This window comes from Mizuhopecten yessoensis, unplaced genomic scaffold (assembly GCF_002113885.1).
Source record: "Mizuhopecten yessoensis strain PY_sf001 unplaced genomic scaffold, ASM211388v2 scaffold5811, whole genome shotgun sequence".
Classification (NCBI taxonomy): Eukaryota; Metazoa; Mollusca; class Bivalvia; order Pectinida; family Pectinidae; genus Mizuhopecten; species Mizuhopecten yessoensis.
The window spans coordinates 25264-42765 of record NW_018406235.1 but is presented as its reverse complement, the minus strand read 5'-3'; the positions used below and the strand labels follow the sequence as shown (position 1 = coordinate 42765).

The 17502-nt window shown below is 33.5% G+C and overlaps 1 protein-coding gene across 1 annotated transcript in view; it reads left to right on the top strand.

Annotated features, from left to right (window-relative positions):
* Window positions 1-17502, top strand: part of LOC110451147 (polypeptide N-acetylgalactosaminyltransferase 5-like) — a 33902-nt gene that overhangs the window by 2566 nt on the left and 13834 nt on the right. Inside the window, exons 3-5 of the mRNA XM_021499009.1 lie at window positions 9416-9582; window positions 10887-11051; window positions 11141-11357. Coding sequence (XP_021354684.1) covers window positions 9416-9582; window positions 10887-11051; window positions 11141-11357 — 549 coding nt within the window. The remainder of the gene's footprint in view (window positions 1-9415; window positions 9583-10886; window positions 11052-11140; window positions 11358-17502) is intronic.

Genomic DNA, 17502 nt, shown 5'->3' with positions numbered 1-17502 from the left:
TACATTACCTCTACTTTACATTACCTCTACTATACAGTACCTCTACTATACATTACCTCTACTATACATAACTTCTACTATACATTACTTCTACTATACATTACCTCTGCTATACATTACCTCTACTATACATTAATTCTACTATACATTACTTCTACTATACATTACCTCTACTATACATTAATTCTACTATACATTACTACATTACTTCTACGATACATTTCCTCTTCCATACATTACTACATTTCTTCTACTATTCATTACCTCTACCATACATTACTGCATTACTTCTACCATACATTACTTCTACTATACATTACCTCTACTATACATTACTTCTTCTATACATTACTTCTACCATACATTACTACATTACTTCTACGATACATTACCTCTTCCATACATTACTACATTTCTTCTACTATACATTACTTCTACGATACATTACTTCTACTATACATTACTTCTACAATACATTACTACATTACTTCTTCTATACATTACTATACATTACTTCTACTATAAATTACTTCTACTATACATTACCTCTACTATACAATACTTCTTCTATACATTACTTCTACCATACATTACTACATAACTTCGACTATACATTACTTCTACCATACATTACTGCATTACTTCTACTATACATTACCTCTTCCATACATTACTACATTTCTTCTACTATACATTACTTCTACCAAACATTACTACATAACTTCTACTATACATTACTTCTCCCATACATTACTGCATTACTTCTACCATACATTACCTCTACCATACATTACTACATTACTTCTACTATACACTACTTCTTCTATACATTACTACATTACTTCTTCTATACATTACTACATTACTTCTTCTATACATTACTTCTACTATACATTACTTCTACCATACATTACCACATAACTTCTACTATACATTACTTCTCCCATACATTACTGCATTACTTCTACCATACATTACCTCTACCATACATTACTACATTACTTCTACTTTACACTACTTCTTCTATACATTACTACATTACTTCTTCCATACATAACTACATTACTTCTACTATACATTACGTCTACTACACATTACTACATTACTTCTACTATACATTACTACATTACTTCTTCCCTTCTACTATACATTACTTCTACTACACAAATCTACTACTATACATTACTTCTACCATACAATACTTCTACTATACATTACTTCTACTACACATTACTACATTACTTCTACTATACATTACTTCTACCATACATTACTTCTACTATACATTACCTTTACTATACATTACTTCTACTATACATTATTTCTACTATACATTACTTCTACTACACAAATCTACTACTATACATCACTTCTACCATACAATACCTCTACTATACATTACTTCCACTATACATAACTTCATTTTTCTACAATACATTAACTACTATACATTACTTCTACCATACATTACCACATTACTTCTTCCATACATTACTACATTACTTCTACTATACATTACCTCTACTAAACATTACTTCTACTATACATTACTTCTACCATACTTTACTACATTACTTCTACCATACATTACTACATTACCAATTACCTCTACCATACATTACTACATTACCTCTACTATACGTTACATCTACTATACATTACTTCTACTATACATACATTACTGCATTACTTCTACCATACATTACCTCTATCAACATTACTTCTACTATACATTATTTCTACTATACATTACTTCATTTTTTTACAATACATTACTACATTACTTCTACAATACTTATACTATATACATTACTTCTACCATACATTACTGCATTACTTCTACTATACATTACCTCTACTAAACATTGCTTCTACTATACATTACTACATTACTTCTACTATACACTTCTACCATACATTACTACATTACTTCTTCCATACATTACTACATTATTTCTACTAAACATTACTTCTACGACACAAATCTACTACTATACATTACTTCTACCATACAATACTTCTAATATACATTACTTCTACTACACATTACTACATTACTTCTACTATACATTACCTCTACTAAACATTACTTCTCCTATACATTACTACATTACTTCTACAATACTTATACTATATACATTACTTCTACCATACATTACTGCATTACTTCTACTATACATTACCTCTACTAAACATTACTTCTCCTATACATTACTACATTACTTCTACAATACTTATACTATATACATTACTTCTACTATACATTACCTCTATACATTACCTCTACCATACATTACTGCATTACTTTTACTATACATTACCTCTACCATACATTACTACATTACTTCTTCCATACATTACTACATTATTTCTACTATACATTACTTCTACTACACATTACTACATTACTTCTACTATACATTTCCTCTACCATACATTACTACATTGCTTCTTCCATACATTACTACATTACATCTACTAGACATTACTTCTACTATACATTACTACATTACTTCTTCTATACATTACTTCTACCATACATTACTACATTACCAATTACCTCTACCATACATTACTACATTGCTTCTTCCATACATTACTACATTACATCTACTAGACATTACTTCTACTATACATTACTTCTACCATACGTTACTACATTACTTCTACTATACATTACCTCTTCCATACATTACTATACATTACTTCTACTATACATTACCTCTACTAAACATTACTTCTCCTATACATTACTACATTACTTCTACAATACTTATACTATATACATTACTTCTACCATACATTACTAAATTACTTCTACTATACATTATTTCTATTATACATTACATCTATTATACATTACTTCTACTATACATTACCTCTACTAAACATTACTTCTACCATACATTACTACATTACATCTACTAGACATTACTCCTACTATACATTACTTCTACTATACATTACCTTCTACTAGACATTACTTATACTATATACATTACTTCTACCATACATTACTACATAACTTCTACTATACATTACTTCTACCATACATTACTATATTACTTCTTCCATACATTACTACATTACTTCTGCTATACATTACTTCTACCATGCATTACTACATTACTATAACTTCTACTATACATTACTTCTACCATACATTACCACATTACTTCTTCCATACATTACTACATTACTTCTGCTATACATTACTTCTACTAGACATTACTTATACTATATACATTACTTCTACCATACATTACTACATTACCAATTACCTCTACCATACATTACTACATTACCTCTACTATACGTTACATCTACTATACATTACTTCTACTATTACTTTTACCATACATTACTACATTACTTCTACTATACATTACCTTCTACTAGACATTACTTATACTATATACATTACTTCTACCATACATTACTATATTACTTCTTCCATACATTACTACATTATTTCTACTAAACATTACTTCTACTACATACATTACTTCTACTATACATTACCTCTACTAAACATTACTTCTCCTATACATTACTACATTACTTCTACAATACTTATACTATATACATTACTTCTACCATACATTACTTCTACTATACATTACCTCTACCATACATTACTACATTGCTTCTTCCATACATTACTACATTACTTCTACTATACATTACCTCTACTAAACATTACTTCTACTATACATTACTACATTACTTCTACAATACATTACTTCTACTATACATTGCTTCTACCATACATTACTACATTACTTCTACTATACATTACCTCTACTATACATTGCTTCTACTATACATTACCTCTCCCATACATCACTACATTTCTTCTACTATACATTACTTCTACCATACGTTACTACATTACTTCTACTATACATTACCTCTACCATACATTACTACATTGCTTCTTCCAAACATTACTACATTACTTCTACTATACATTACTTCTAATATACATTACTTCTACTATACATTACCTCTACTGTACATTACTTCTACTATACATTACTTCTACCATACATTACTGCATTACTTCTACTATACATTACTTCTACCATACATTACTACATTCCTTCTACTATACATTACTTCTACCATACATTACTAAATTACTTCTACTATACATTATTTCTATTATACATTACATCTTCTATACATTACTTCTACTATACATTACTTCTACCATACATTACTACATTCCTTCTACTATACATTACTTCTACCATACATTACTAAATTACTTCTACTATACATTATTTCTATTATACATTACATCTTCTATACATTACTTCTACTATACATTACCTCTACCATACATTACTACACTACTTCTACCATACATTACTACATTACTTCTTCTATACATTACTACATTACTTCTTCCATACATAACTACATTACTTCTACTATACATTACTTCTACCATACATTACTGCATTACTTCTACTATACATTACTTCTACCATACATTACTGCATTACTTCTACTATACATTACTTCTACCATACATTACTACATTCCTTCTACTATACATTACTTCTACCATACATTACTACATTCCTTCTACTATACATTACTTCTACCATACATTACTGCATTACTTCTACTATACATTACTTCTACCATACATTACTACATTCCTTCTACTATACATTACTTCTACCATACATTACTACATTCCTTCTACTATACATTACTTCTACCATACATTACTACATTACCAATTACCTCTACCATACATTACTACATTGCTTCTTCCATACTACTATACATTACTTCTACTATACATTACTTCTACTAGACATTACTTATACTATATACATATTACCTTTTCCATACATTACTACATTTCTTCTACTATACATTACTTCTTCCATACGTTACTACATTACTTCTACTATACATTACCTCTACCATACATTACTACATTACTTATACTATACATTACCTCTCCCATACATTACTACATTACTTCTACCATACATTACTACATTACCAATTACCTCTACCATACATTACTACATTGCTTCTTCCAAACATTACTACATTACTTCTACTATACATTACCTCTACCATACATTACTACATTGCTTCTTACATACATTACTACATTACTTCTACTATACATTACCTCTACTATACATTGCTTCTACTATACATTACCTCTCCCATACATTACTACATTTCTTCTACTATACATTACTTCTACCATACGTTACTACATTACTTCTACTATACATTACTTCTACCATACATTACTAAATTACTTCTACTATACATTATTTCTATTATACATTACATCTACTATACATTACTTCTACTATACATTACCTCTACTATACATTACTTCTACTATAAAATACCTCTTCTATACATTACTTCTACTTTAAAATACCTTTTCTATACATTACCTCTACTATAAAATACCTCTACTATACATTACTTTTACTATACATTACTTCTACTATACATTACTACATTACGTCTTCTATACATTACTACATTACTTCTTCCATACATTACTACATTACTTCTACTACACATTACTACTACTATACATTACTTCTACCATACATTACCTCTACTATACATTACTTCTGCTATACATTATTTCTACTATACATTACTTCATTTTTCTACAATACATTACTACATTACTTCTACTATACATTACCTCTACTATACATTACCTCTACCATACATTACTACATTACTTCTACTATACATTACCTCTACTATACTTCACCTCTACTATACATTACTTCTACTATACATTCCTTCTACTATAGATTACCTCTACTATACATTACCTCTACCATACATTACTACATTACTTCTACTATACATTACTTATACTATATACATTACTTCTCCCATACATTACTAAATTACTTTTACTATACATTATTTCTAATATACATTACAGCTACTATACATTACTTCTACTATACATTACCTCTACTATACTTCACCTCTACTATACATTACTTCTACTATACATTCCTTCTACTATAGATTACCTCTACTATACATTACCTCTACCATACATTACTACATTACTTCTACTATACATTACATCTACTATACATTACTTCTACTATACATTACCTCTACCATACATTACTACATTACTTCTACCATACATTACTACATTACTTCTACTATACATTACTTATACTATATACATTACTTCTCCCATACATTACTAAATTACTTTTACTATACATTATTTCTAATATACATTACATCTACTATACATTACTTCTACTATACATTACTTCTACTAGACATTACTACATTACTTCTACCATACATTACTACATTACTTCTTCCATACATTACTACATTATTTCTACTATACATTACTTCTACTATACATTACTACATTACGTCTTCTATACATTACTACATTACTTCTTCAATACATTACTACATTACTTCTACTACACATTACTACTACTATACATTACTTCTACCATACATTTCCTCTACTATACATTACTTCTGCTATACATTATTTCTACTATACATTACTTCACTTTTCTACAATACATTACTACATTACTTCTACTATACATTACTTATACTCTATACATTACTTCTACCATACATTACTAAATTACTTTTACTATACATTATTTCTAATATACATTACATCTACTATACATTACTTCTACTATACATTACTACATTACTTCTTCCATACATTATTTCTACTATACATTACTTCATTTTTCTACAATACATTGCTACATTACTTCTACAATACATTACTTCTGCTATACATTACTTCTACCATACATTACTACATTACTTCTACTATACATTACTTCTACTAGACATTACTACATTACTTCTTCCATACATTACTACATTACTTCTACTAAACATTAGTTGTACCATTCATTAACTTTATGATACATTACCTCTACTATAAAATACCTCTTCTATACATTACTTATACTATACATTACTTCTACAATACATTACTACATTACTTCTTCTATACATTACTTCATTACTTCTTCCATACATAACTACATTACTTCTACTATACATTACTACATTACTTCTACTAAACATTAGTTGTACCATTCAGTAACTTTATGATACATTACCTCTACTATAAAATACTTCTTCTATACATTCCTTCTACCATACATTACCTCTACTATACATTACCTCTACTATAAAATACCTCTTCTATACATTACTTCATTACTTCCTCCATACATAACTACATTACTTCAACTATACATTACTTCTACTATACCTTACTTCTACTATACATAACCTCTATCATACATTACTACATTACTTCTTCAATACATTAATACATTACTTCTACTAGACATTACTACATTACTTCTTCTATACAATTACTTCTACTACACATTATATACATTACTTCTACCACACATTACTACATTACTTCTTCAATACATTAATACATTACTTCTACTATTCATTACTTCTACCATACGTTACTACATTACTTCTACTATACATAACCTCTACCATACATTACTTCTACTATTCATTACTTCTACCATACGTTGCTACATTACTTCTACTAAACATTAGTTTTAACATTCATTAACTTTACGATACACTACCTCTACTATAAAATACCTCTTCTATACATTACTTATCCTATACATTACTTCTACTAAACATTAGTTTTAACATTCATTAACTTTACGATACACTACCTCTACTATAAAATACTTCTTCTATACATTACTTATACTTTACATTACTTCTACAATACATTACTACATTACCTCTACTATACATTACCTCTACCATACATTACTGCATTACTTCTACTATACCTTACTTCTACTATACATAACCTCTATCATACATTACTACATTACTTCTTCTATACAATTACTTCTACTACACATTACTACATTACTTCTTCCTTACATTACTACATTACTTCTTCAATACATTAATACATTACTTCTACTATTCATTACTTCTACCATACGTTGCTACATTACTTCTACTATACATTACTTCTACCATACATTACTACATTACCACTACTATACATTACTTCTACCATACATTACTTCTACTATACATAACCTCTACCATACATTACTACATTACTTCTACTATACATTACCTCTACCATAAATAATTTCTACTATACATTACTTCTACTAAACATTAGTTTTAACATTCATTAACTTTACGATACACTACCTCTACTATAAAATACTTCTTCTATACATTGCTTCTACTATACATTACTTCTACTATACATTACTACATTACTTCTTCTATAAATGACTACATTACTTCTACCATACATTACCTCTACCATACATTACTTCATTACTTCTACTATACATTACTTCTACTATACATTACTTCTACTATACATTACTTCTACTATACATTACTTCTACCCTACATAACTACATTACTTCTACTATACATTACCTCCTCCATACATTACTACATTACTTTTACTATACATTACTTCTACCATACATTGCTACATTACTTCTACTATACATTAGTTTTACCATTAATTAACTTAACTATACATTACCTCTTCCATACATTACTACATTACTTTTACTATACATTACCTCTACCATACATTACTACATTACTTCTACTATACATTACTTCTACCATACATTACTACATTACTTTTACTATACATTACTTCTACCATACATTACTTCATTACTTCTACTATATATTACCTCTAACATACATTACTACATTATTTCTACTATACAATACCTCTACAATAAATAACTTTTACTTTACATAACCTCTACCATAAATAACTTCTACTATAAATTACTTCTTCTATATATTACTTCTTCTTTACATTACCTCTGTCATACATTACCTCTACTATACATTACCTCCACTATACATTACTTCTACATTACTTCTACCATACATTACTTCTGTTATACATTACTTCTTCTATACATTACCTCTACTATACATTACTTGTACTATACAATACTTCTACTTTCATTATTTCTACCATACATTACTTCTACTATAATTACTTCTACTATAATTACTTCTACTATAATTACCTCTACTATACATTACTTCCTAGCACGGATCCTTTTACTGGACTGCAGTGCAATTCGGTTCAACTTTCTTATTACTATACATATACGTACATGTAATTTTCATTAACTTTCTTCATTTAGAGATACATTTAACTCAATTTATTGGTTATCACACACGTCAGATTACTTTGCATGTCCTTCTTTTGAACAAATATAGATATATATTTAGATGACCCGTTTATATTACATATTTTAAGGGGATGGGGTGATATTACGTATTGTTTCATTTTTATTCTTCTGTCTTATATTTTTTTCTTCTAATTTAGGTGCAGACTGCTTCAGTATGCTGACGATCTTCCGGAAGCCAGTGTAATCATCACATTCCATAACGAGGCCTGGAGTGTATTACTCCGCAGTGTACACAGTATCTTAGATAGGTCACCAGAACACCTCATCAAAGAAATTATACTTTCCGACGATTTTTCTGACAGAGGTGAATACCAAAGCGATCAACAGAATTTACATTACTTAAATTTACATGCCGGTCTCAATATTTCACACAGAAACCCATCAACGGCCTGCTGGGACACTTAATGCTAGAGTTAATAGGATAGTATTGTTGTAAACTTTGTTTATTAGACCAGATTATCGGTGACTAATATAGAATCGGAAAACCTTTTCTAGGTGGAATCACTATAATTTCCTCCGTCTATTTAATATAGACTACAACACTCTTGCATTTTACAGGATATCTGTATATTTTTTGATTGGAATCAACGTAAGGCAATTTAGAGATTTCCAATGTATTTAATGCATCCTTATATAGAGCTCATTAGGGTTACCTTTTCATGAATCACATTCCAACCAGATTCTATCAAGTAATGCAGTTCTTCTTGTTATTCTCTTCGTAACCACTTTCTTTCATTTCCTGATGCACCCCTTCCGCCTTCCCTCCCTGATTTCTTCTTCTTCTCTTTGTCTGTTATACTATCAAAATATATGTAACAGTGCCGTCCTACTGCCAGGTTTATTAATAAGGAGAAGAATTGATATAAGTACTTATGTACTTGTTTTCGAAACCTCTTTGTTCATTTTTGTATTATTTTGTCACTGCCATATATTGAATAAAATACTGTTTATACTAATCTGCTCCGAGGGACTTAATTAAGTATCTGCCCTCTCATTTGATTTCTTGAATCACGTTATACTCTACATTCCAAAATAGTTACATAATATGTAATTGATAACCCCTTAAACACCGGTAAAGTTTGCGCTATATGAACTGGTGTTTTGGCAAAAGAAAATTATCTTTGGTTGGTACCTTTCAGAAAGTGATTTCACCGAACTTTAATGTATATCAATAGTACTATATTTGCTCCTCCATTTTAAGAAATGTTCATAAACGTAAGAATTTCTGCACTAATCAAGTTTAGACAGCTGTTATATAAAAATTCAAAAATCAATTCATTTTTGTCGTCGTTTGTAGCCTGTTTGTTCTTAATTACAAACGGTCAACTTTCAATCGATACTTATGTATACATTGTACATTAATTAGTTATATTTATATTTCATACTTATGTATACATTATACATTAATTAGTTCTATTAATATTTCATACTTATGTATACATTGCACATTAATCAGTTATATTTATATTTCATACTTATGTATACATTGCACATTAATCAGTTATATTTATATTTCATACTTATGTATACATTGTACATTAATTAGTTCTATTAATATTTCATACTTATGTATACATTGTACATTAATTAGTTATATTAATATTTCAGAGCATTTACATGGTCCTCTGGAAGAATATATGAAAGACTTACCTAAGGTTAAAATTGTACGAAACAAGAAACGCGAGGGTCTGATTAGAACTCGACTTCTAGGATACAGTGTGGCTACTGGCAGTGTTTTAATCTTCCTCGACTCACACATTGAATGTGCTACCGGTAGGTGTTACGATGTAATAAAGGAATGTCCAAGACTATTATGGAATTATACGCTATATACCGGAATCAAACCTTTGTGTATATTACAGGTTGGCTGGAGCCTCTGCTGGATAGGATAAAAGACAACCCGACCACTTCTGTGACGCCTGTCATCGATACCATTGATGATGACACGTTTCAATTTAAATTTTCGCCGGCTTCTTCCACTCAAGTCGGCGGATTTGATTGGTCGTTAACTTTCACGTGGCATGCCATTCCAGAGGCGGAACGCAGAAGGAGAAACTACAAAGACTACGTACCTGTCAGGTAAAGGGGAGGGGGTTCTACTTATAGCTGCTTAACAAAGCCAGCTTATAAACGAGTTACCTCCCTTCTTAGTACCATTTTATCAGTGTTATTGTCGCTCTATTGTATTGTAAACTCCAGAAGTAGAATTAATGAAATGTCGATTTCGGAGAACTCTTTCTGATCAAATTGAGCATGTTCTCGTCAAAACGTTTCGTCAATAAGAACATTTTCTACTCTCTTCACAACCACAAATCATACCATTCTAAGGCCAAACACAAACCTACCCTGGTTTTTTTAGCTCACCTGGCACGAAGTGCCAAGTGAGCTTATGCCGTGGTGCTGCGTCCGTCGTCCGTCCGTCCGTCGTCCGTCGTCCGTCGTCTGTCGTTCGTCGTCCGGCGTCAATATTTTACTTTAAACGATTTCTTCTTAATAACCAAAAGGCTTAGGGTGATGATATTTGGCCAGAAGCAAACTCGGATGAAGGGCTACAAAGTTTGTTAACAATTAATGACCTTCAGCCATTTTCAAGGTCACAGGGGTCAAATATGTGAAAAACTTTAAACATCTTCTCGATAACCAAACTGCCCAGGGAGATGATATTTGGCCAGTAGCATGCTTGGGTGAAGGGCTACCAAGTTTGCTCAAATAAATGACCTTCAATTATATTCAAGGTCACAGGGGTCAATTGTCTTAAAAAACCTTTAAACAACTTCTTCTGAATAACCAAAATGCCCAGGGTGNAATGACCTTCACCTATATTCAAGGTCACAGGGGTCAAATATGTTAAAAACATTAAACAACTTCTTCTGAATAACCAAAATGCACAGGGTTATGATATTTGACCAGTAGCATGCTTGGGTAAAGGGCTATCAAGTTTGTTCAAATGAATGACCTTCACCTATATTCAAGGTCACAGGGGTCAAATATGTGAAAAACATTAAACAACTTCTTCTGAATAACCAAAATGCACAGGGTGATGATATTTGGCAAGTAGCATGCTGAGATGAAGGGCTACAAAGTTTGTTCAAATGAATGACCTTCACCCATATTCAAGGTCACAGGGGTCAAATATGTTAAAAACTTAAAACAACTTCTGAATAACCCACCTACCCTGTTTTTTTGTGTCTACCCTTAACGTTTCCGGTAACCCCACCTACCCTGGTTTTTTGTGCCTACCCTTAACGTTTCCGGTAACCCCACCTACCCTGGTTTTTGTACCTACCCTTAACGTTTCCGGTAACCCCACCAACCCTGGTTTTTTGTGTCTACCCTTAACGTTTCCGGTAACCCCACCTACCCTGTTTTTTTTGTGCCTTCCCTTAACGTTTCCGGTAACCCCACCTACCCTGGTTTTTGTACCTACCCTTAATGTTTTCGGTAACCCCACCTACCCTGGTTTTTGTACCTACCCTTAATGTTTTCGGTAACCCCACCTACCCTGGTTTTTGTGCCTACCCTTAACGTTTCCGGGAACCCCACCTACCCTGGTGTTTGTACCTACCCTTAACGTTTCCGGTACCCCCACCTACCCTGGTTTTTGTACCTACCCTTAATGTTTTCGGTAACCCCACCTACCCTGGTTTTTGTGCCTACCCTTAACGTTTCCGGGAACCCCACCTACCCTGGTGTTTGTACCTACCCTTAACGTTTCCGGTACCCCCACCTACCCTGGTTTTTGTACCTACCCTTAATGTTTTCGGTAACCCCACCTACCCTGGTTTTTGTGCCTACCCTTTACGTTTCCGGTAACCCCACCTACCCTGGCTTTTGTGCCTACCCTTAACGTTTCCAGAAACCCCACCTACCCTGGTTTTTTGTGCCAACCCTTAACGTTACCGGTAACCCCACCTACCCTGGTTTTTTTGTGCCTACCCTTAACGTTTCCAGAAACCCCACCTACCCTGGTTTTTTGTACCTACCCTTAACGTTTCCGATAACCCCACCTACCCTGGTTTTTTGTACCTACCCTTAACGTTTCCGATAACCCCACCTACCCTGGTTTTTTGTACCTACCCTTAACGTTTCCGGTAGCCCCACCAACCCTGGTTTTTTGTGTCTACCCTTAACGTTTCCGGTAACCCCCCCTACCCTGGGTTTTTTTACCTACCCTTAACGTTTCCGGTAACCCCCCCTACCCTGTTTTTTTGTGCCTCCCCTTAACGTTTCCGGTAACCCCACCTACCTTGGTTTTTGTGCCTACCCTTAACGTTTCCGGGAACCCCACCTACCCTGGTTTTTTGTACCTACCCTTAGCGTTTCCGGTAACCCCACCTACCCTGGCTTTTGTGCCTACCCTTAACGTTTCCGGGAACCCCACCTACCCTGGTTTTTTGTGCCTACCCTTAAGGTTTCCGGTAACCCCACCTACCCTGGTTTGTTGTGCCTAGCCTTAACCTTTCCGGTAACCCCACCTACCCTGGTTTTTTTGTGCCTACCCTTAACGTTTCCGGGAACCCCACCTACCCTGGTTTTTTGTACCTACCCTTTACGTTTCCGGTAACCCCACCTACCCTGTTTTTTTTGTGCCTTCCCTTAACGTTTCCGGTAACCCCACCTACCCTGTTTTTTTTGTGCCTTCCCTTAACGTTTCCGTGAACCCAACCTACCCTGGTTTTTTGTGCCTACCCTTAAGGTTTCCGGTAACCCCACCTACCCTGGTTTTTTGTACCTACCCTTTACGTTTCCGGTAACCCCACCTACCCTGGCTTTTGTGCCTACCCTTAACGTTTCCGGGAACCCCACCTACCCTGGTTTTTTGTACCTACCCTTAACGTTTCCAGTAACCCCACCAACCCTGGTTTTTTGTGCCTACCCTTAAGGTTTCCGGTAACCCCACCTACCCTGGTCTTTTGTACCTACCCTTAACGTTTCCGGTACCCCCACCAACCCTGGTTTTTTGTGTCTACCCTTAACGTTTCCGGTAACCCCCCCTACCCTGGTTTTTGTACCTACCCTTAACGTTTCCGATAACCCCACCTACCCTGGTTTTTTGTACCTACCCTTAACGTGTCCGGTAACCCCACCTACCCTGGTGTTTGTACCTACCCTTAACGTTTCCGGTACCCCCACCTACCCTGGTTTTTGTACCTACCCTTAACGGTTCCGGTAACCCCACCTACCCTGTTTTTTTGTGCCTACCCTTAACCTTTCCGGTAACCCCACCTTCCCTGGTTTTTTTGTGCCTACCCTTAACGTTTCCAGAAACCCCACCTACCCTGGTTTTTTGTGCCAACCCTTAACGTTACCGGTAACCCCACCTACCCTGGTTTTTTGTGCCTACCCTTAACGTTTTATGGCAATTTTCAAAGAGGCACTGTTAAAGTCATGAGCACTATATAAACCTTTCTTTTTTTTTTTAAATTTATTTTGTTACCTTCCTATTCAACATATTACAGGAATCAAGTACGTACATTATTTTGTCTGGCCTAAAGGAACACTATCGTCCTCTTTCTTTTTTCCAAATTTAATGTTGCTACGGCCACTCATGTGGTGTGCAAGGAAAATCCCCGTTAATTCATACTTACATGGACATTGGATATGCTCAATCCTGATTCAATACTTATTTGGCTTTAACTATTTTGGAGCGTATATATGGAATAAAATGAGGATAAATTTGTGATAAGTTTTTGTTAGACAATATCTCATTTGTGTTTGGTGGTAAGAATTTTCAGCAGATGACAACACGCTGCGCCCCTCTGCTGCCCTTCTATATCTTTTTATTTTATTTGACATGAGTCTGAATTGATTGAAGAGGTTATCAGTACTAGAAACACAAACCTATCTTTTGTTTCATTTTGACGATGTGCTGTCTAAATATCCGGAACTTAATTGATTTCGGCGATCGTAAAATCACTACTGTACTTAATATCAATGCTCCCCTTCTACATCAACCGCTTTTAACGATTTAGAATTTCTGGTTTTGAGCTTTCCTCTTCGTGAGTGATGGAAAAAAACCTTCTTCCCCAACCCACGATGTTTTTCAATGTTGCAGTTGATTCATTTTTCAAGAGCATTTTCCATCTATCATGATTTCTGGAAAAGATGTGGACCGCTGAGGGATAATCTTACAAAAGAGGATGGATATATCTGATAAAGCTATTGTACTTTGCTGTTTGATTTATCTGATAAAGCTATTGTACTTTCCTGTTTGATATATCTGATACAGCTACTGTACTTTGCTGTTTGATATATCTGATAAAGCTATTGTACTTTGCTGTTTGCTATATCTGATAAAGCTATTGTACTTTGCTGTTTGATATATCTGATAAAGCTATGGTACTTTGCTGTTTGATTTATCTGATAAAGCTATTGTACTTTGCTGTTTGCTATATCTGATAAAGCTATTGTACTTTGCTGTTTGATTTATCTGATAAAGCTATTGTACTTTGCTGTTTGATATATCTGATAAAGCTACTGTACTTTGCTGTTTGATATATCTGATAAAGCTACTATACTTTGCTGTTTGCTATATCTGATAAAGCTACTGTACTTTGCTGTTTGCTATATCTGATAAAGCTATTGTACTTTGCTGTTTGATATATCTGATAAAGCTATTGTACTTTGCTGTTTGCTATATCTGATAAAGCTACTGTACTTTGCTGTTTGCTACCTCTCACTTTAGGGACGTTACCTGGATGTTACCTGGATGTTATCAAGATTTACATAGAGAGTGTCGTCAAAGAAACAGACGCTTGTCTGTCTAGAACAACTGATATTGTTTTTTTTCCCATTGGGTTCATGCATATCTTAATTTGTTCATTTTTCAACAAATGTTTATCGATTTGGTTCTCGACACATCAGATTTTTTCTAGTTCTTGTTTTAACGACACTATAATGGCAAACACTGTCATATGTTTACTAGTCCCAGTATTGCCGTCATTACGTGTTGCAGGTACCTTACTTCTCGTTAACCTCCGGGGCTAAATAACTTCATCGTTTATAATAGCACACCTGTCAGCTCCCTACTGTTATCTACTTCACGGTAACTATAGGTAGTGTATTACACCAATACAACGTACAGTGACCGACCTTACCATACCAGATTTACAACGTACAGTGACCGACCTTACCATACCAGATTTACAACGTACAGTGACCAACCTTACGATACCAGATTTACAACGTACAGTGACCAACCTTACGATACCAGATTTACAACGTACAGTGACCAACCTTACGATACCAGATTTACAACGTACAGTGACCAACCTTACGATACCAGATTTACAACGTACAGTGACCAACCTTACGATACCAGATTTACAACTTACAGTGACCAACCTTACGATACCAGATTTACAACTTACAGTGACCAACCTTACGATACCAGATTTACAACTTACAGTGACCAACCTTACGATACCAGATTTACAACTTACAGTGACCAACCTTACGATACCAGATTTACAACTTACAGTGACCAACCTTACGATACCAGATTTACAACTTACAGTGACCAACCTTACGATACCAGATTTACAACTTACAGTGACCAACCTTACGATACCAGATTTACAACTTACAGTGACCAACCTTACGATACCAGATTTACAACTTACAGTGACCAACCTTACGATACCAGATTTACAACTTACAGTGACCAACCTTACGATACCAGATTTACAACTTACAGTGACCAACCTTACGATACCAGATTTACAACTTACAGTGACCAACCTTACGATACCAGATTTACAACTTACAGTGACCAACCTTACGATACCAGATTTACAACTTACAGTGACCAACCTTACGATACCAGATTTACAACTTACAGTGACCAACCTTACGATACCAGATTTACAACTTACAGTGACCAACCTTACGATACCAGATTTACAACTTACAGTGACCAACCTTACGATACCAGATTTACAACTTACAGTGACCAACCTTACGATACCAGATTTACAACTTACAGTGACCAACCTTACGATACCAGATTTACAACTTACAGTGACCAACCTTACGATACCAGATTTACAACTTACAGTGACCAACCTTACGATACCAGATTTACAACTTACAGTGACCAACCTTACGATACCAGATTTACAACTTACAGTGACCAACCTTACGATACCAGATTTACAACTTACAGTGACCAACCTTACGATACCAGATTTACAACTTACAGTGACCAACCTTACGATACCAGATT